Below are 22170 nucleotides of genomic sequence, written 5' to 3'. Positions count from 1 at the left end.
CTTCCTGTTCTCAGAATGCTAACTACAGTTTTTTCAATGATTCTTCATAAAATATCTTCAGGAGACCCTTCAGTGTTGAAACAAGAATTTTAGTGGGATACCACCAAATATTCTAGAGGGAATTACTCCTCAGATTCTATTTGTAATTTCACCAACTCGAGTGGTCCCTCAGACCAATTACAGATACAGTGTGTACCTTGGTGTGTACTTAATCTATGTCTTACAAGTTTTTGGACCTAATCTTGTGAAGAAAATTGTGCATTTTTATTCATTGTTATGTTGGCTATAGCACTATATAAATCATAGCAGGACATCTTCCAGTCAAATGGGTCATTTTTGGAGTAGTCCGTTCTTTTGGTTGGTTATATAAAATAGACTTTCATTCCTTAGAGATCGAACGGGAGCGTATGAGATAAGATTCTCTATGTACTGTTTTTTTTTTATTTCCGCATAAATACCTGCAGGAATTTAGAAAAATACTGAAAACTTTTTCTATTTCATACTTCGAAGGACTTCATAAGCAACTCTCTTGATAGATACCTTCCAACAAAAATTCTAAAATATATTCCTGGATATAAAATAAACCTCAAAAAATGTATGGAAGCTTTTCTGTATAAATTCCTATGCCAATCCCTGTAAGAAACCGTTGAGTATTTTGTTCAAGGCATCCTTGCTTGAAATTAAAAGAAATTAAAAAAAAATCCATAAGAAATTCTAAAACAAATTCGTGCGAGAAAAGTTGAAAAAAATATGTAAGAACTCACCAAAAAAAAAACTAGGAGGAAGGCCTAGTTGAATTCTTGGATAGAATATTTTGATTTTTTGAGATTCCTATTTTTTTCTCTGTTCGGATGGGCCACTGCGACCATTATTTAAATCTATTGTGGCATAACCCGTATCCTTAGTGTATAGTGCATGTTGCATTACTCCATTTCCATTGATAGGTAATGAAGTATCGATCTCTGTACAGTTCTTGTTTTGATTCCTAAGATATTGATAAAAATCGACTATGATCCCGCTATTTACACCCTTCATAGAAAATTTCATCACAGCAAAGGCACGCCTCTTAGCAAACATAATCGATTTAATTTCTGAGGAATCAAATCGGTACTACTTATATTTGACCATGCAACAGAACTCTAGTCCCATCCTTGTTTCGCTTTTAGTTTAGTCCCAGAAAAATATTAGATAAAAGGGGCTTTGTACTAGCAGCAAAACCGAATCAAGCTAGAAAATTGGTTTAGTAATTAGAATTCACGTACCAGTGCTTAACAGTTCTTTTAGAGGTAATACTCATGATTGTTATCCTAGTTTCAAGTGTAGTCTCGGGACTGATCAACTCCGAGTCTTTAACCATCTGATAGGTAAAATAGATTTAATTTCAGAAACTGTTGCCAGTAACAAGGACTTTGTACCGCGAATCCTTGAATTACCAAAACATATTACCCTAGCCTGACAAACAAGATGAGACTAGGGTTCAAATTAGTAGATCTTACCCCGTAACGCACCACGAAAAGGTGATCTACCAGCGTTACGAGTAAAGAGAGATTACTAAAAAAGACTGTAAAAATTCATGAAAAGATTCCTGTAAATGTTTCAGGAAGACTTTTTCCAGATATTTCTTGAAACAATTTGGAAGTATTATTCAAGGAATTCCTGGAAAATCCCGTCCAGAATTGATGTACAAAATTAACGAATAGAGAATCCTATATATGTTTTAGGTGCATATTTGGAATGATACCTCGGAAAAAGTTCTAGTTGAATTCTCATAAAAATTAAATTGTTTTCTTTTTCTGAAAACAATACTTTGAAACTTTATTTGTTTTTCATACCATGCTGCTTCGAATTGCCGGACGTCGGCGCTCAAAGGAACCATGAGCAGAGTATCCTGTCATATATGCTTCCGCTCTGTTATGACTGTCAGAAGCGATTTGTACTAGAAGCGAACTTTGAGAAGTTTTTCAATCAGCAACAAGAGACCAACAAACTCAATAAATTATTGATGGAGTCGAATTACAAAATTTCATCCAATTTAAATAAATTCGATATTAGCGAAGGCTTTGAAAGCATCGAAATGCTATTGAACGACCTGAAAAGTGATTTCAAAGCCATCGCAGCAAAACATAACACTACAGCTGAAGAAATTGCGAAAAGCTCTGCTCAAGTGAATGAATTGGTATTGCGTTGCAAAAATGGAAAACAAGACGACGTTGCCATAAAAAACCACTTGACATCACTGTTCGACATATCAATGCAGGCCACCAAGAACAGCATAATAGAATATGTTGATGTACTCACTTCCGATTTGACACGAGAGCTTAAGAATATTTGCACTGAATTTGAAAAAGTCAGTAGTTTGATTATTGATATGGCTAGCCATTGTTCAGAACATAATGCGAGCCATGCAAATTCATCATCGGCAGATATCATAGATGAATTGAAGCAAATTTCAAACGCCGTAAATTCTCTTGAAAAAAAGAGTACATCTTTACCCCCATTGGAATCACACCCAAATTTGGGGACAGAGATGATGTCCGCGCAAGCGGAAAACAATTCTGGCTGGCGACTGCTTGGAACGCAAAAAGTTTGGAAGGCTAGTTGGGCAGAATACGATGCACGCCAACTTCGCCGCTTGAATCAACAAAAAAACGCGGATAAGGCAAAACGTCGCAAGCGAAACGCAGTGCGAATGTCAAATACCAATTCATACAACTCAGTCCGCAACAACAACAACAACGGAAACAACAATGACGACAGATCCCGGAACAAATATAAAGGGATACTCAACAACAATAAAACGGTCTTCAATAAAACCAACATAGGCAGGAAACCCACATGTAGCTATTACAACTACAACAATAACAACAAATGCAATAGTCAACAAGCAGCAACAAGCTTTCTCCCTCCGGATAAGGATCTTTTGGCAGCAGCAAAGGTGAAATTCTCTGGTCACTCTACTGCCAATCAACGAGGTATCATGTTTCAACGAGGAGAAACACTAAACCCGTACCCGGTAGATCACCAGTTTCCTCAAACAAGCTCCTCTTCTTCCCCAAATTGGACTCTCGGGCCCGCTCTGAGAAACTCTTTTTCTCAGCATTGTTCGTCGTGTTCCTGTGAGCGTTCGTGTTTTCGTCCGACTTGACGCACTCTACAGAGGCAGACCATGACGAAGCTGGTAACGTTTCAATAGATATAGAAAATAGTTTTAAGAATGACGAACTACCATCAATTTCTTCAGAAAATCGTTGTACTGAAATTCTGGTATATTGCCAGAAATTCAATCGCATGAAGAGCGCATCAAAGTTATTTCGCAGTTATTTTGGGCACTGAAACAAGTTGGAACGAAAGCATTAAAAACGAAGAAATTTTTGGTAGCAACTATAATGTATTTAGGAATGATCGGGATTTAGTTTTAACCCAAAGGAAGTCAGGTGGTGGAGTTCTAGTTGCAATTTCTTCAAAATTCAATTCTGAGCTTATTGCTTCACCAAAATTTAAGGATTTTGAGCACGTTTGGGTAAAAACAGAGATCATTGGAGAGACTCATATATTCGCGTCAGTTTACTTTCCTCCTGATCGAGCTACTAAGTCGACGTATGAAGTGTTCTTTAAAGCAGCCGAAGAAATCGTTTCATACTTTCCTCCTGAATATAAAATTCATATTTATGGTGACTTCAATCAACGAAATGTAGATTTTATTCCAGATTATGATAATGAGAGCATTCTTCTTCCAGTTGTTGGTGAAAATGAAACATTACAATTTATATTTGAGAAAATTGCATTCCTAGGACTCAACCAAATTAATCACGTCAAAAACCAACAGAATTGTTTCTTAGATTTACTTCTAACGAATATATGTGAGGATTTTTTTGTTGTGGAATCTTTTTCTCCGTTATGGAAAAATGAAGCGTTCCACACAGCGATCGAATATTCCATATTTGTACACAGTAACCTTAATCCCAACGACTGTAGTTATGAGTATGTTTTTGATTACAATATGGCTAATTATGACAATATCAGGTACAAAATAAATAGAGTAAACTGGCAATCCAATCTGAAAGAAGAAAATATTGAAAGTGCCGTACAAAACTTCTACAAAATATTGTCGGAGGTAATTCAGGAGGAAGTTCCACTCAAACGTAAAAGACGAGGTTTTGGCTCAAAAAATCCAGTCTGGTTCAATAAGCAAATCATTAATTTGAAAAATCGTAAACAAAAAGCACACAAAATCTACAAGGCACATAATAGTCAAGCAAATTTAGAAAAGTATCTGAGTATTTGTGATCAACTAAATTTAACTATTTCTAATGCACTTACAGATTATAACATAAAAACCGAAAATGAAGTCAAATCATGTCCAAAGAATTTCTTCAACTATGTCAAATCAAAGATTAATTCAAACAATTTCCCATCAAAAATGTCATTAGACGACAAAGAAGGAAATAACTCAGAAGATATTTGTAACCTTTTTGCAACTTTTTTTTCAAGAAACTTACACGAACTTCTCTGATAATGATCGTGATTTTGGATATTTTTCATACCTTCCGGAGATTTCAAGGGATGTTGGAGTAAATCAAATTCATGTTCAAGACATTACGACAGGTCTGAATGATTTAGATGCTACTAAAGGATCAGGGCCAGATGGAATCCCACCAGTATTTATAAAAAATTTAGCGGTAGAACTTACAACTCCACTATTCTGGCTTTTCAATATGTCACTTGAGTCTGGTGAATTTCCAAAGGAATGGAAAAAGTCTTTCTTGGTACCTATTTACAAATCAGGCAAAAAATCTGATATCAGGAACTATCGTGGGATTGCCATCATTTCATGCATTCCAAAACTGTTCGAATCAATTATTAACAAATGTATTTTTGGTCAAATTAAACACAGAATAACTAATTCACAACATGGCTTCTTTAAAAGCCGTTCAACTACTACAAACCTCCTGGAGTTTGTTGATTATTCCCTAATGACAATGGATAAAGGTAACCACGTAGAGGCTCTCTACACTGATTTTAGTAAAGCATTTGATAGACTTGACATTTCAATGTTAATTTTCAAACTGAGTAAAATAGGTATCGAGAAAAAGCTTCTCAAATGGATTGAATCATATCTAACTGACTGGCAGCAAATAGTAAGATTTAATGACAAAAAATCCAAACCAATTCAAGTCACATCCGGTGTTCCTCAAGGCTCCCACTTAGGACCTCTCATTTTTATTTTATATGTTAACGACGTATCTTTTATTCTTAAAAAAATACGGATTCTTATATATGCAGATGACATGAAATTGTTTTTAGAAATCAAGAAAGACGACGATTATGAAAAATTTCATAATGAAATACTTTTATTTAATACCTGGTGTTTTAAAAGTTTATTGAAGTTGAATGTTGAAAAATGTAATCTAATAACTTATAGCAGAAAACGAAACACTCCGAATTTAACAATAAGGTTAGGAAACCAACATGTTAAAAAATGTGATAAAATTAGAGATCTAGGAGTAATTTTGGATTCCAAATTAACATTCGTTGAACATTACAACACAATAACTCATAAAGCGGGCAATATGCTTAACTTCATAAAACGTTTCGGATATCATTTTCAAGACCCTTATACGATCAAAACCCTTTACGTTGCTTATGTGAGATCCATATTAGAGTATTGTAGTGTTGTCTGGTCCCCATATTTGAAATCACATGAAGAACGAATAGAGTCGATTCAAAAGCAGTTTTTACTATACGCACTCCGCAAATTAGGATGGACTGTATTTCCTCTTCCGTCATATAAAGCACGATGCATGTTGATAAACATTCAGACATTAAAACAGCGACGAGAATATGCCATGGTCGCATTTGTTAACGATATCGTTTCACAACGTATTGACTCAACAAAGCTATTATCCAAATTAAACTTTTATGCTCCTAATCGACAATTGCGTCACAGAAATTTGTTTACTTTAGATCGTTATCGTACAAACTACGCCAAATTTAGTCCTCTAAATCAAATGATGTCTGTTTACAATGAGCACTGTGAAATGATTGATCTAAGTATGCCCCGGACCAAATTGAAATCATATTTTAACTCACTAGGAAATCTTAGAATATAAGAAACTATGTAACTATGTAGTCTACAAATGATTGACGAAATAAATAAATAAAGTAATTCTAAATTCTAAAAAAAATAATTAAGGCGGAATTTCGTGGATGCATTCTGGAGTGTTTCTTTAATTAATCACCGAAATCATCCGTGGTAGAATTTCTAAAAGACGTCTAGGAGATATTTTTTAACGAACTTGGGAAAAATCTACTGGATGAATTCTACGATGTATAACTAAATGAATCCCTGAGGTAAATTTGTGGAGGATTTAATCAATAATAAAAAGACAACTTCTTCAACATTATCCAAGTAAAATACTTGGATGAATTCTTGATGCATTCATATCAGTATGAGTAGAAGAATGAATGAAAACGTCGTTGGATAATTTCCCTGAAATAGTTTTGATACACGCTAAACCGAAAGTGGTCAAAATAATACCAACCAACATCCTTAACAGAGTTTACAGCAGAGTGAATCACTGTAGCGGTGCTATTTTTGGGGCGTAGCATTTGAGGGGAATTTCTAGCGCAAACACTAGCAAAATTCACAGAAATCTCAGAGTTATCAGGGTAATATTGATGGGAAAATTGATTGAATTTTTAAGGAATTCTTAAAAGAAATTCTAAAAGAAAGTTTAAAGAATGTTTTTGGGATCTTTTTGTTGTTTTTTTTTTTTTGGCGACTATCCTTTCCTGGATGAGCTCTAAGAGAAATCGTTTTATTTTTTTCTTTCTTTAGTCACGAGATTTTGATACGTATACTAGTTCATCTTGGGACAAAATGTTGTCACTGATCAGAAGATCTAGACTGATTATCTCAGGGAAAGGACCAAGTCATGAAACGTATGTGTTCTAACCACTAAACCAGAAATCTTGCCTAGAAATCGAATTCAATTAAACATTTTTAGTCAATGCAGAAACCGTTAAAACCCGTTTGACAATATTGCTAGTTTGATTCCAATGAGTGCGCATTTAATTCTGCAGCAGATCCTTCTAGGAGAACAACCTCAGGAGGACTTTCTGCAGATATTACTATATGTAATGTGAGATCTAAAAAAAATCCTAACAAAGTCAAAATATAAAAAAACCAAGGAGAATTTCTATAGACAAACTCCAGAAAGAAGAATGAAAAGAAATCTGTGTCCGATCTCCTGCATGAATTCCTAGAAGAGTGATGAGAGAAATTCTTTGAGGAATTTCTGTAGAAACACTCAGAATTTTTTTGATAAAAACGTTTAAAGAATCTCTGGAAGTATTTCTGAGGATCCATGGAGAAGTTTCTATTGGAATTAATTTAATAATAATCCAAAGAATTTCTGAATAAACCGTGACAGAATTACTTTCAAAATTCCCAGTAGGATATTAACATAAAATTCCTGAAAAATCATATCGGAAACTTTTAGGACACCATTGAATTGTTTAATGATGAAAAAGCTATAGCTTTATGTATCTTGATCGAAAGAGCACATTTTTTAAGTATAACACAATTTTATTGCACTTCAGTATCTTGATTCTGATGTTAAAAATTATTAAAACAGATTTTAATCTGTATAGTCAAAGACATTTCAATCCACATAATGACAGCTCGTCTCGAAGTAAAATTTGTCGAGGGGTGCTTCAAAAGTGATCTCCATACTAATTTCAAACACGTTGAAAACTTTGGTTTTGAATTTAGCTTTTAGATTTAGAATATGTAAAAACAAGCCTATTTTGATCAGCCTTGGTAATGATTTGTGACACAAAAAATATTGAAAAAGTCTGTATGTTTACCGAACGATTTTTCTGGGTAGTTTCATTCTCCAGTAAACCATGGAGTTAATATGGAATAATGTTCAAATCTCCGACCAAGAATGAAGCCTATCTCTCGTAGCCTTCGATAGCTGAGCAGTTATTTTACGTTTTTTATTAAAGTTACTTCAAATCCAGATTCATGAATAATTTATAGATCTCACTTGTAAAACTAACACTGAGGCAAAAATATTTAACAATTTTTAAAGGAATAATTATGCTTTGGCGCCGCAATTATTATTGTTGAACCATGTAAGTTTGACGTATGACTTTGGTGGAGAAATACGTTACAACTTTTCATAGGTCATTAAATGATTTTTTCTCACCAACGCTATGCAAATCTCGTAATTTTAGTTTTCCAGAAATTAGATGTATGCTAATTGTTTCAGGCAAGTTCAAAAATTGAAATGTTCTGAAACAACATGTCAATGGAATTTACTGAGCTTGAACCATAACAGAACAATTGTATTTGTGATTGGTATCAAAATTATTTCAAATCATGGTTCTTGAATAATTCATAGATATTAGTTATGAAACATATGATTCTATTTTTGGAACGATTAAGCGTTCAATGAAGCCATAATTTGGATATATCACTGTTTATGGAAAACCTAAGTGTTTTTCTTACAGAGTATGATCTCATTTACGAAGATATTGATTGATTAATAACACTGCGGAACACATTTTTGTCTCAAGCATAATAATACCGTTATTTACTTAATTAGGGATTGCTGCATTCATTACCGTTTTACAAAAATAACATAGCACGCCTGGTTTTCGAGATATTGGCTGATGAAAATGTAAAACTTGACTATACACTGAAACAAGCGTTGCAGTAATGAGAACCATGAACGTGTTTTTAAATTTACTATTCCAACCACGATTGAGCTATCATGAACGCTTTTTATTTGCGTTTTGTTCCCTCTCAATCCAACCGCGTCGATAGCCGAGCGGCTAGCGTTCGCGCTTGGCAATCGCCAGATCCTCGGTTCGGTTCTGGTCTGTTGCAAGTTATTAACCATGATATAGTATTTTTTTACTATAAAAATGGTGCCATAGTAAAATTGAATGCACAAAATATTCTAAATAAATGCGAATTTAGTCTGCACAAATCAAGTGGCGTTGTGTATTTAATTTAACCCTCTGATATAGTATTTTCAACCGCAACGCTGTTCTCAGTGTATCAGCCAACTTGCATGCAAGTTTCCCAGCTTGTATGGCAATTTATTTGCCTTATTTGCCCCAGAACTTTAACTTTATAGGGTGTCAATGCTAGTAATGGACCCCTTAGTAGCTGAAATTCATTCTCGACGCCTTTCCACAATTATATCTCAGGCGGATATACGTTTTGTGGAGTCTAATAACAAGTTCAATGTATTTACTTCACAGTACACCCATGCAACATACAAAATCATACGATTTTCTCAGAGAAATATACATTTGAAAAACTGTTGTCCGAATGCCTATTATGGACCCTCCCGGGGTCCATAATAGGACTGTTGACAAATTTGACGTTGCGTATTATGGACCCTCCATTTGATTCCCATGTAATCCGGCTCGCTGCCGACGTGCCTATTATGGACCCACCTGGAAATGCAAATTATGGACCCTCTTGTGTGGTTTCATTTACAAAACTGTTCCAATATCTGTATTTATGCGCCCCAAACTAAATATTTTGCTCGAAACTGCTGACTAACAATACAATCGAAGTTCCCCCGGTGGATTTTCATAGGAATAAGGTTGCTTTGAGTGTAATTTTATGTTTTTCTTTGAGGGGTCCATAATACGCAAAGGGTCAATAACTGGCATCGACTCCCTGTGTAAAACAATACTTATCAGCAAAGTTCATAATACTATCGATTCTCAAAAGTTATTTTTTGGTGTTTTGGAAAAGTGTTGTATTTTGCCTTATAAAAGAAACTAAGAGTCACATAAACCAGTGCACATTGGTCTACGGAACGAAATTAAGTGGAATAAATTAATAACTTGAAAAATATAAGAGATAGGGTTTTGGTGTCTTCTGAACATTTGTTTGTCTGGTCAAAGCGCGTTATATGCAAAAGTGTCCTTGAGTTGGCAGTTGAGCATTATAAATTTGCATAAAAATTTATGGAAAATGCTCATTAGAACGAGCCTTGAAAGTGAGAACTCTTGAACGGTAAAAATTGAAACATTTCATGTGAAATGTTTCCCATACAAAGTAGAGTGTCCGGAATTAGAAGCTGCCCGTAATATGAATCGAAACGGTATTTTTGGCTCAGTGAACCTTTATGTTTCTTTGAGTTGCGCCATAGTCGTTGTACGAAAGTATTTCAGATGCTGTCGGTATTGCATATCTTCTTCTTGGCATTAACGTCCCCACTGGGATGGAGCCGACTACTCAGCTTAGTGTTCTTATGATCACTTCCACAGTTATTAACTGAGAGCTTTCTTTTCCAAAGTTGCCATTTTTCGCATTCGTATATCGTGTGGTAGGTACGATTATACTCTATGCCCAGGGAAGTCAAGGAAATTTCCATTACGAAAAGATCCTGGACCGACCGGGAATCGAACCCAGACACCTTCAGCATGGCTTTGCTTTGTAGCCGCGGACTCTAACCACTCGGCTAAGGAAGGCTCCAACTATGTTCAAACTATGTAAGTAAAAATTTGCGTACAGATAAAAAAAATGCACTCAATACCGAGTGTTTTTCGCACAGCCGCATCACAGACGGACAGTTGTTTTAACAGTGTTTTACAAAATAATACTCTATATTTTGGAAGAAAACAATAGAAACAAATGAGATTGTTCATTATATAAGCTACACAAAGTTTCATCTAAAATCCTATAGGACGATATTACGTAATATATACTTACGTTTGAATAGCCGAATACACAAACATCAGCAGGGCGAAAGCCGCCACCATAAGAATGATGGGCAGAAATTTCAACTTTGCTGACTTCCACACAGCCTTGGTCGCCGTTGCACTTTGACCCGCCATCGCTTCTTTCAGTGCAATTTGGTGATCTTTGAACACGCAAGGCATCATCAGAATGAGATTAATACATCCGAGAGCTGCGCAGAACCATCCAACAGCGGTGTACATGTTCACTCTGAACAAACCGACGAATGAAAAGCCTTCTTCACCAAGTAGGGAAAAGAGTGGATGAACGGCTGATCCTGCCAGAAGACCGCACGTTTGCGCCAGGGACAGAAACGACATAGATCGCGTCCTCTCAGCAACAGTTGTGGCTGAAGACATGTAAGCCCGATAGATCGTACACGATACGGATGCTACTCCGAATAATCCTCTTGAAATCACAAGCATGTACCTTTCGTAAGCACCAATCTCTTCAATCAAGGCATACAAAACCTGACCAGCCACATATGCCACAAGGAAGAATACCATGGGTTTCCTAACGGAAGGCAGCTTGTTGTTCCACCATCCGAAAACTGGGCTGCATACCAGCTGCAACACCGATTGTATTGCGAACACATACGTCAGGAAAGCCTTCTCTGCATCTGGATCCAACTGCAATCAGTAACAGTTAAGCACAGTTTCCAATACCGTCTCATATTATATAAGAGTATCCTCACACTTTTCAGATACGGCCACACAGAGGTCGTGATGATCCCGAACGCGACGTAGATCAAAAATCCGTTATAGTACATCACCCGAATCGATATCCATCGCTCCCGGTATTCACTGGGCGTTTCCAGCCCCAAAGCGCGATCATTTTCCGGCTGCTTCAAGGAGACAAACTTTCCAATCACATCCATTATTGTCCTACACCTGATCGCTGTAATCTTCTTTCATTCCGCGCACTGCAAATTGAACTGCAAAACACCAACGTCCAGCTTGAAATGAAGTATCATCACCTCATAATTTACAATCTTCCACCGAATCCGATTAATAACTGGTGCGAAGCAATCAGCTGTCATCATTATCAATAGAGAAGCAATTGCCCACGATCATCGGGCAATTTTTGATTTTGAGGATTTTATGATCCTAGTGAAACAGAAGCCTGCCCTCACCCTGTGTTATCCGATTCAAAAAAAAAAATGTCTGCAATAATATGAACCATTTGCGCAGCAAAACTAGGGGTTTACATATTTAAGGATGTAACTTTCCTCCAACAAAACAACTAAAAGAAATAGATGTTCCTTCTGCATCACTTCACCCTCAAGACTATTTGGGGAGCTTCTCTCTGTTATTCTCTTCTAGCAAAACACGCGCTTTGGCCTAATCAAAAAAAAAAAAGTCCAGATGATTTACCAGTGTGGAATCAGTATCAATCCGTATCAGTCAGTCATAAATAATAGCACGACTTTGCGGTGTGGGAAGTTTTGTGTTTTCAAAGTATGAGCATAATTTGAGGCGTATTTTTGACGCAGATCTACAATATTTAGGTAATCGCTTATCAGTCCCATGTCAATGTTCATAAGTTTTGAGTTAGCAATGGTTCTGCTATCAATATGAACATATGCACTGCCCATAACTGCATAACAGTCACATTCGTCATTTTTGGCAAATTGGAGTTAATATAATGGAGAGTCATCAAATGACAAATAGCTTCGAAGTTGATCTGAAATCTGTGAGATTGTTCTAGAAAATTCGAAAAAAAAATACCAAGTTGTTTTGTCACATTGGTAATTATGATCGCATAATAGTCACATTGAGATTTTAAATGAGCCTCATAATGTAATAGCAATGAAATTTCTATCTGAATTATTTTCTGACTACTCGCCTAGTATGCGATATGAGTTGTACAGAATATCAGCCTCAAATAAGCACTTTTGAGATCCCGGTAATTTTTAGAAATTTTAGATTCCTCCCATACTGCCATAAAATGCATATTTGGTATTCCATTTGTTGTGTTTGTTGTGATTTTTGTTTTAAAATAGAATCCTCGATAATCTCTAATCTGTTTAATTGTTGTCAATTAATTTTATGATGTTTGTAGTGAAAAACCAATTATTTATACCACTTCGTTCAGTTAATGAAAAATATCTCCGTGATCGAGTGTAGTATTTCATCTTGTTGTTACCGAAGTTCATCGATGCCGAATTCAGGTATTTTTTTATCGAGAAAAGAAATGCCTGCGTGCGTTTAAAGTTCGTTCGCTTCGTGATGGGAAGGTTTGATGTTTAACAAGTTTAATGAAACGGTTTTCAAATAAGCAGGACGTACCTACATGAACGACCCAAACTTAAGTTGGTGTATTTTTGTTCCCGTACGATATGATAATTGTTCGACAATGGATGTTGATTTGATTATAGCTTCATATAACCTTCAATCAGTGTCATTAATGCTTGCTGAACAAAAGTAAAAACTGTGGATGGAACAAAGTTTGTTCATCTTGATATTCAGCTTTGAGTGTACTGCTGAATAAGAGTTTTCTTAAAATTATTGTTCAGCTGTCACAGTGTTCAGCCTTGTACACCATTGTTCAGCCAATGTTCAGAAATAACTCTTGCTGTTCAGCTTTCATTGTTACTTGGGCACTGATTGGTTCGGTTTCGGCGTACTATAATTCATAGATTACCTAATACATATTGAAGCACACATACCTTCACTTCTGCTTGTAATTACATATAAACTTAGGATTGTTCGACATAATAAGCGTCGACATATTTTTCATAGACTGACAGAAGATTATTTCGGTGCATGTTCCACGAATCGAATCACTTACGAAGCGCAACACACTCTTTGAATGGTTCGTTACTAGTGGTGTCGACATAATCTTGTAAAGAATGATAGAATAGAAGAAGACTATGTAAATAGATAAGTTTTTAAATTGAGGTTACATGTATCACATCACTTACCAAGGTGAATCCAGAATGTGTTGCTTCTAATTCCTTCCCACTAACAAAAACTCCTTTCCGTGACAACCATGAAGATGCCGAGGTATACTCGGTCTTGAGTAACAATGGATGTCACACTAACATTCCTTCCCTTCCTCGATTACCGTAAGGACGTGGCCGGAGCCGTTATTGACTTCATAATATTTGGGATTCTCGAAATTGTATACTGAAGATGGTAAGCTACTCCTTGGTTCCTTGTGCAATTTCGAATTGTAGGTCATCAATGCTCATGCTCATGTTCAATAGACTAAACTAATTCCTGAAGAGCAGAGCTCTACGGTAGAAAACAAAATATTTTCAAGATCTTGTTGAGCATTGGGGAGAACGCATTACAATTACTGCATTGAAACCAACTCACAAAACACCATATAGGGTAACGGTCGTATTTTGGACCCCCTAAGGAAGTGATTTTACATTTTTGTCCCAATTAATTAATTGCACAGCGTAACTAAGTCAAAGAACATACCAAAATGTAGAGAAAAACTTCCTCTACGAGATAAAAATTCCCATACGGTCATGTAGGATCCAAAAGACGTCGAAAATTATTGAGTTGTGATTACTGTTTTTCATTATTTTGGACACACCAATACATTTTAGACCCTCAAAATATATATTTTGGACCCCCGGCATTTTTTTATCGTTTGGTGACAAAGTCAACGGCACTGGTTGTATAATATGCTTGCCCATAGTCTAATCAATCGATTGACAATGGAAAAGCGAAGAAATTCTACGCTTTTAGTTCAGAAATTAGAAAAAAGTTTTTGTTTACATTTGAAAAATTTCTGACGTCTTCAATTTCCGTCTGTAACGTGTTGTAACGGTTGCATGGATGAACCGATTTAATTAAATTAATTTCAGATAAAATAAACACATTTTCCATACACAAACGCTTGATGCAAGTGCGGAATAGTCCTATCTTTCCAAATGGCATGCGGATTGTATTGGTCTTTCGATTTAAACTGGGAAATTTGCAGGAAAATGGCCCAGGGGGTCCAAAATATATAGAGGTCCAAAATATATTGGTACCCTACATCTTCTTTATTGCTTAGCGCCACATTTCAACTGGAAAAACATGCTCAGTGTTCCCTCAACATACATTTTTTAACTGAATGATCATTTTTGTATTTGGGTAACGTATGAGAATATGCGACCCTCCTTAGCCGAGTGGTTAGAGTCTGCGTCCACATATCAAAGCCATGCTGAAGGTGTCTGGGTGCGATTCCCGTTCGGTTCAGGATCTTTTTGTAATGGAAATTTCCTTGACTTCCTTGTGCATAAAGTATAATCGTACCTGCCACACGATATACGAATGCGAAATGGCAACTTTGGCAAAAAAAGCTCTCAATCAATAACTGTGGAAGTGCTAATAAGAACACTAAGCTGTGAAGCAGGCTCTGTCCTAGTGAGAACGTAATGCTAAGAAAAAGCAGAAGAAGAAGAAGATGGCAACATGTATAAACGGTATATCCTGGGCAGCCGTACCAACTATACAAAATTCTCTAACTTTAGGACTCGCCTTCGCCACCTAAAGCATGGTCTTGCTGGAAAGCTGCACGTTTATCGTTAAGGTTCCCATATTGGAGCGATCTGAACGAAGGACTGTAGTCATTAACTTGTCAATTTTTGCATATTTGTTGAAGAGTTGTGTACCGTAAAACGGGGTATCTTTGATACTGCGGGTAACTCTGATAGTGCGTTACCCATCACATACTAAACGAAATATCATAATTTATGTTAATCGGTTAAGTAAAACGAATGCAAAACTAAAGAATATTAGAATGACACTTCATGTATGAGCTGTTATCATTTGAATCGAGAGAATTTGAGGCTTTATGTACGAATATTAAAAATTGATAGGATTTTAGCATTTTCGAAACGCTTGCAAACAATCTGTTCTACGATCACTATTTGATGTAGTTTTGAATAGTTGGCCACTTATCTTTGACAGCCTAGTTATCATAGAACTTGAATATGGTCGCAAATCTCTTAGTGAAAAGCATTTTCACAAACTGGGACCATTTTTGTAAACTAAGTCAGAAATTTCCATAAAACGATAAACGCCTAGAAGTATGCTATGCCCTATAAATGTTCGTTTTTCATTCAATTCGTTCGATTTATACTCCATTATCAAAGTTAGGTACCGTAAAACGGGGTAACTTTGATAATGCGGGTAACTTTGATAGTGCGTAACCCACCGCATACTAAACGAAATATCATAATTTCTGTTATTCAGTTAAGCAAAACGAATGCAAAACTAAAGAATATTAGTATGACACTTCATGTAAGAGCGGTTTTCATTTGAATCAAGAAGATTTTAGGCTTTTTATACGAATTTAAAAATTTTACACAATTTTAACATTATCGAAACGCTTACAAACAATCTGTTCTACGATCACTATTTGATGTAGTTTTGAATAGTTGGCCACTTATCTTTGATAGCCTAGTTATCATAGAACTTGAATACGGTCTCAAATCTCTTAGCGAAAAGCATATTCAAAAACTGGGACCATTTTTGTAATCTAAGTCAGAAATTTCCATATAACGTTAAACGCCTAGAGGTATGCAATGCCCTACAAATGTTCGCTATTCATTCAATTTTGTTCGAATCATACTCCATTATCAAAGTTACCCCAAAACAGAAAACCAACTTACGATTATATGAAAAATTATATATCCAATCAAAATAAATCTTTTGCCAATTTATCGACTGTAATCGATAGCTAGAATACCAGTACTTGTTTTAAAAATATAAACTGTAAATCCTTGAAACAGCATGCAAAAATATTCAAGTTTTCTTCGAAAAAACTATCAAAGTTACCCCGTTTTACGGTACTTTCTAAAAAAGCGTCTAGTGAAGCAATGACGACATTCTACCCCTTTTGGAACACCGTGAGAAGATGTACAAATCCAGTGAGAACATGTACACAATCCAGCACGAAACAAACTGGAGATCACCGCTCTCATCTTGAATACATGTCAAAGTTCGATCGTTAAAAAAAAATAGTTGCTGATAAGATTTGCTTTAAGAGAGGCCCTGTCTCTTGGAAACAAACAAACTATGGAAATGTTGTAATAGAATACTTACGATTGGACTGCTTTGTAGCCGAACATCACCAAAGCGAACGCCATCAATGTCAAACTGATGGGTGGATAATGTAGGTCATTATTGGAAAAACTAGATCCCTTCATAACCACATCGTTACTCTTCTGCGCAATCTCTTTGACCGCAATATGATGCTCCTTGAACACGCACGGCATCATCATAGCCAACACGATAGAACCCAAAGCGACGCCTATCCATCCTACCGATGTGAACATATTGAGTTTGATGAATCCCAACAGATGTAACTCACTGTCCCCCAAAAGGGACAGAATCGGCTGGAAGGCAGATCCCGCTAGCAATCCTAGATTCCTATGCGACACGGTCATAGTCCTTTCGGCTACCGTTGTAGCGGAAGATATGTACGCCCGGTAGATAGTGCTGGTAATGGTAGCCAAACCGGCTATGGCGCGGGACAACAGCAGAATTTCCTTACGATGGGATGGTATATCTTCAACCATGGCATAAAGGACATGGCCGACGATAAATGCTACCAGAGAAACTATGATAGGAATCCTAGTCGATGAAATTCGGTTTGTCCACCAACCAAAAATCGGACTAAACACCAGTTGCATTATTGATGGCATCGCAAAGAGATAGGTGAGATAGGTTTTGTCTGCATCCGGATCCAACTGAAATGCGCACGCGTTTTACACATTACAGTCTCGTTTAGTCGAAATAACTTACGGTCTTCAAATATGGCCACAATCCCGTAACAACAACGTTGAACGCAAAGTAAAGCAGAAATCCCATACAGTAGAATACACGGATAGATACCCATCGTTCCTTGTACTGCTGTGGGGTTTCCAAACCCAGAGCTCGATCACTTTCCGGTTGCTCAAGGGACCACAACTTCAGAATTAGTCCCATTACGTACAACGGTTTATAGCCCACTGAACGACTGTGAATTGAAGCTTGTACTGAACGGAGAACAATTAACTGATAATGCTTTCTTTATCACCCATCCATGGTATTGAGAAAAACACTGAAACTAGTCCACACCGTAAAAAGTATATTCGAACTAGCATTGGATGATGCCCTTGTAACATCCTTCTCTGCATGGTACAATAATTTACGAAATTATTTAAGATACATATCTAATGGGCCTTTGTGCGTCTGTGTTTTGGTGCAAAACAGTTGTCGACTCGATTACTTAACCTAAACTTAATCCTAATGAATATCAGACTCAGCTTGGTTTCTCCAGTTGCTCTGGTTGCTCCATCATCTGCGGAATACTGCCATTTAGCTTCTCTAGCTCGGAAGGATCGACGGCGTTGGGATCCTTTTTGCTGGTGACAGTTTGAAGCTCTTGACCCGAATTGGGATTCTCGTACTCCGGTGGTATCAAACGATCTCTGAAAGGGTTGAATTTGATGGTCAGAAATGTTAAGAGTTAAAAAGAGTATTCTAAGCTTACCGCACCAACCACAGCCACAGCATTGTAGCTGCCATCATCACCGCCGTTGAACCAAATGTCCAATACAGTCCTAGTTTGGTATAGATAGTTGACAGGAACACCGGCCCCAAAGCCCGTGACAAACAACCTGAACCAGTCATAATTCCCATCCAGGTTCCCTGCGGTCTCGGACCAAGGATCTTGGAGAAAATGGTTGTAATCAAAGTCACTCCAATCGGATAGCCAATCGCTGTGAATGCGTATCCTATGAGAAACTGACTGATGGTCATTCCTTTAGTTGTCTTGCACCATTCTTGCGTGATAGGGCATCCCAATACTTCAACATCTTGAACAGTTTCCATCACTGGCACTGTAGACATCTCGTCATACTCAACCCTTGTGAGGTTGGAATAAACTTCCGTAAAGTTTGAGGCGTAAACATACGGTTCTGCATGATGCAGTGCAGTGCTATTTAGAGGAATTGCTAGCATTGGTGGGCTGTCACTCATCGGGACATAGACAGCTCGACCCAGGACCATAAGGAAAAATCCTCCCCACAGTAGTACTTTGTGCTCTGCGAACTTTTTACACAATGGTCCAATAGTCAAAAAGGTAGCGCTGGCGACGATTGCTCCCACGGCCATAACCCAAGCCATGTAATACAAGGCTTCTGCTTTTGTCCAAGCAAACATGTCCATCGTTAGTGGAGTTGCCAACCTGCAAATCAAAGTGGTAGTATAATGTTTTGTTCGGAGGTTGTGGCTTATCCACTACTTACGTTTCCAAAAATACAAAGTTGAACACTAAAATGAAGAAAGCGAAAATCAAGGACCAAGCCGACACGTAGTCCGGTTTCAGAGCCTTCCAAGTTTCTTTTTCGCTATCCTTTCCCTGTTGAACCATGGCTTCTTTCGCTGCTATACGCTTCTCCTTGAAGAAGAACGGCAAGAATAGACAAAAGTTCATGATGCCCATCACGACGTTTATCCACCCGGTTGCGGTGTACATGTTGAGGTATAGCTTGTCCTTAAACAACGGAACTCCACGATCACCCAAAGGAGTGACGAGACCTTGTAAAGCTGGTCCAACGATGAACCCTAGAGTTTGAGCGAGCGATACCATCGATACAGCACCCGTGCGCTCACGAACTTTTGTGGCAGCCGAAAGGTACGATCGACAGACGGCAATACTGGCAGAACTGACTCCGATGAGAAAACGCGAATACATCATCCAATACTTGTGGTGTGAGGTGAACAGCTCCAACGTAGAGTAGATTCCACTGGCAATCGAGAACAGTGCTAGTGACACCAAGAGGGGTAGCCGTATGGATCCTAGTCGGTTACTCCACCAACCAACCAGAGGGCTGAATATCATCTGTCCTACCGGATTGGCGCTGACAATCCACCCCATGAACTCCTTACCTGCATCTGGATCTAACTGAAATACAAAAGTTTCGATAAATGAATTGCGTTTTGTAACATAAACTATCTCATTACCTTGTCTAGGTATGGCCACACTCCAGTCAGGATTATACTGAAACCCAGTGACATCAGAAACATTGTGTAGTAAATAATTCGGATGGAGTTCCAGCGAGCAGTGTATTCCTGAGCAGTCTCCAAACCGTCGGCAAGGTCCTCCGTCGAGGCACGTTTGACGAAGCATCGCTTGAGAAAGTCCATTGTGTTTTTGAAATGACCTGCGTAATTCAATGTAGAATGTAAGGAAACCACCAACATGATCAATTAAAGAGTAACGCCAAGGAAGACGGACCAGCTTTTTGTCAAACAAAAAGGCGGAAATTGAGAATCGATCATGAGTCTTTATAAAAGCGAAGTACTGGTCATAAACTCTCAATTCTCCATAAAGTCAAAGTACTGGTCTTAAGTCTCATAAAGAAGAAACGGATTTGAATTTGAATTTTTGAACTCCTTATTGAAATATTGAAGAATCCTGATAGCATTATAAAAATAAATGAAAGTGAAGAACGAAGTAGCACAAAGCAAAGCGAAGTAACTTTGCAAATGTTCTAGTGTACATGCTAGTGATTAAATCAATCCATTAGATTGGAAGATCTTTTTCACCTTTTTGCTTTAAACTTTAACTGACACCCCTATAAACCTTTAACCAATCCCAGACAGCATAACCAAGACCTATCATATGATCTGTATCATGTTTGCACAACACTAATCGCATTATTGCCGTCTTCCTCGCACAAACAACATATTGTGGCAGGTCAGTGCCATTCGGAAAAGGCGATTCTGCATATCGTACCGCCGTAGTCTTTCCGCCATTGCCGCTACCACTACTACCACCATCGCATTCCGATCAGTTCAGAACCCCTCGAATCGAGCACGATTAATGTTGATTGTGACCAACCTAAAAATAGCGCGATTTGCCATGATCGTCACTTCAGCCAAGCTTCACTTCTACCATGGGTTCGTCATTTGCCACTTGTGTCATAGCAATCTGTTGACACAGAACTGTATTATTTATAAAAGTGTGGTTTTGTTTCACCGCGTCGCCCAATACCAACACAAATACGATCCATCAGAGCACACGTCTTGGATGCAGAGAAGATCAAGTTCAACGCACAACGTTGTGAACTGCAGCGTCTGTCATTCTCTTGGCAAACGATCTGGAGCGTGCCGTCACCATTGAAGCGGGAACGTGTGCCTTGCAGTTTAATTCACAATTGAATTATTCAATCAATTTCCATTAATCAAAGCGCTACGAGGCAAATTAATTGTCACCCTTTGTCACGATGCACTAAATGGTTCAAGTAAAATGCAGTGCTGTGATTTTTCGGGGTGATTGTTTATTTTATGGGAAACCCAATTATCGTAACGATTGCTAACTCATCTTCCACTTTGGGTTTCCCTCACATCTTGTAGATTCCTATAGCGACTCTGTTTTCGCTACTTAGATGGCTTCACTGAACGTCTGAGTTTTGCTTCTCAGCTGGAGAACATTTCAACGAGTCATGTATGCAACCATACACTCAAAACCGGTTATTCTATGTTACGCTGCATTTTTAGTTTCGCCTGATTCTTGACCTTGAGCTTATTGTGTCGTTTGTTGATAAGATATCGAAATGCTATCAATTCGATCAATACCGTTTCTCATGTAGCTGCATGCTCTCATCAATTGTTTCATTGTTGATTGAGGAAACGTGCTCATGTGGCTTATCCCCATCTTTGACAAGCGCCGTTCATTGGCTTTCATATAGCTTTACTTTACCTCTCAAAGTACCACAGAAAACAGATACACCCTCTATACTTACAACTAAAAATAAATCTTGACTCAAATTCCTAGGGTTTACTCCCGTTTTTGGGAATATTAACAGGCTGCAGCAGTCAAGCACCGTTCCTAATCGTCATTTCAACCCGTTGCTCACACTTTGCCTTGTCCGATATTCTCGCAATATTCGACCTTCTTCCTTATCCTTGTCAACGTAGCAACTGACAAAATTGCGATTACAGAGCTTATCTAGCGGTCGCTCATGGCATCCACCTCGAAGAGAAAGATAGCACAAGCCGTCCAAACCGAACCGATCCGTGGCGCAGTGAATGTGTGTGCGGAAGTATTAAGCCGTATCAAAATAAAGCCACCACGCCACGCCACCGTCTGTGCCAGACGGGTCCACGAACGCAACTGAAACTGCTGAAACAGAACGAACGGAACGTTGAGTAAAGCAAACGGCTCAAACGACGGAGGCGGTCAAAAACAAAAGAAAAGCGCCGTTTGATCACTCACACATTTGCACCTTTCGGAAGTAAAACACTAAAGAACGCTAGCCGAGCCGTCATGACAGCTAGGTTCAATCACATCATGTTTGCTCACGTCACAAATCAAACAGGCGGTGTGAGGTGGTTGGGAGTGTTGGTGATAACGCTAAGCAAATCAATCACCGAGGGTAGCGGTCGGAATATTATTGGTGAAAA

General features: G+C 37.8%; 2 protein-coding genes across 3 annotated transcripts in view; both read right to left on the bottom strand.

The window, feature by feature from the left end:
* Positions 1-17718, bottom strand: part of LOC5571607 (major facilitator superfamily domain-containing protein 8) — a 41759-nt gene extending 24041 nt beyond the window's left edge. Inside the window, exons 1-2 of one of the 2 annotated variants that reach the window (XM_021854188.1) lie at positions 17521-17718; positions 16819-17465 (exon numbers count right to left, since the gene is read on the bottom strand). In XM_021854188.1, coding sequence (XP_021709880.1) covers positions 16819-17465; positions 17521-17703 — 830 coding nt within the window. In that variant the 5' untranslated portion in view covers positions 17704-17718. Of the gene's footprint in view, positions 1-10744; positions 11401-11465; positions 11810-16818; positions 17466-17520 lie in introns of those variants that run through there. The other variant, XM_001659752.2, reaches the window with a different exon arrangement.
* Positions 17719-17825: 107 nt separating this feature from the next.
* LOC5571611 (major facilitator superfamily domain-containing protein 8) lies at positions 17826-21889 on the bottom strand. Its single transcript, XM_001659755.2, has 5 exons — positions 21510-21889; positions 19726-19925; positions 19008-19666; positions 18251-18946; positions 17826-18188 (listed from the first exon to the last, which is right to left on the bottom strand). The coding sequence occupies exons 2-5, from the start codon at positions 19906-19908 to the stop codon at positions 18020-18022; spliced, it is 1707 nt and encodes a 568-aa protein (XP_001659805.1). The 5' UTR covers positions 19909-19925; positions 21510-21889; the 3' UTR covers positions 17826-18019.
* Between the last annotated feature and the right edge of the window lie 281 nt (positions 21890-22170).

Source organism: Aedes aegypti, chromosome 3, assembly GCF_002204515.2.
Source record: "Aedes aegypti strain LVP_AGWG chromosome 3, AaegL5.0 Primary Assembly, whole genome shotgun sequence".
Taxonomy (NCBI): Eukaryota; Metazoa; Arthropoda; class Insecta; order Diptera; family Culicidae; genus Aedes; species Aedes aegypti.
Note: the sequence above shows the minus strand (reverse complement) of the source record. Positions and strands in the feature narration are given on the sequence as shown.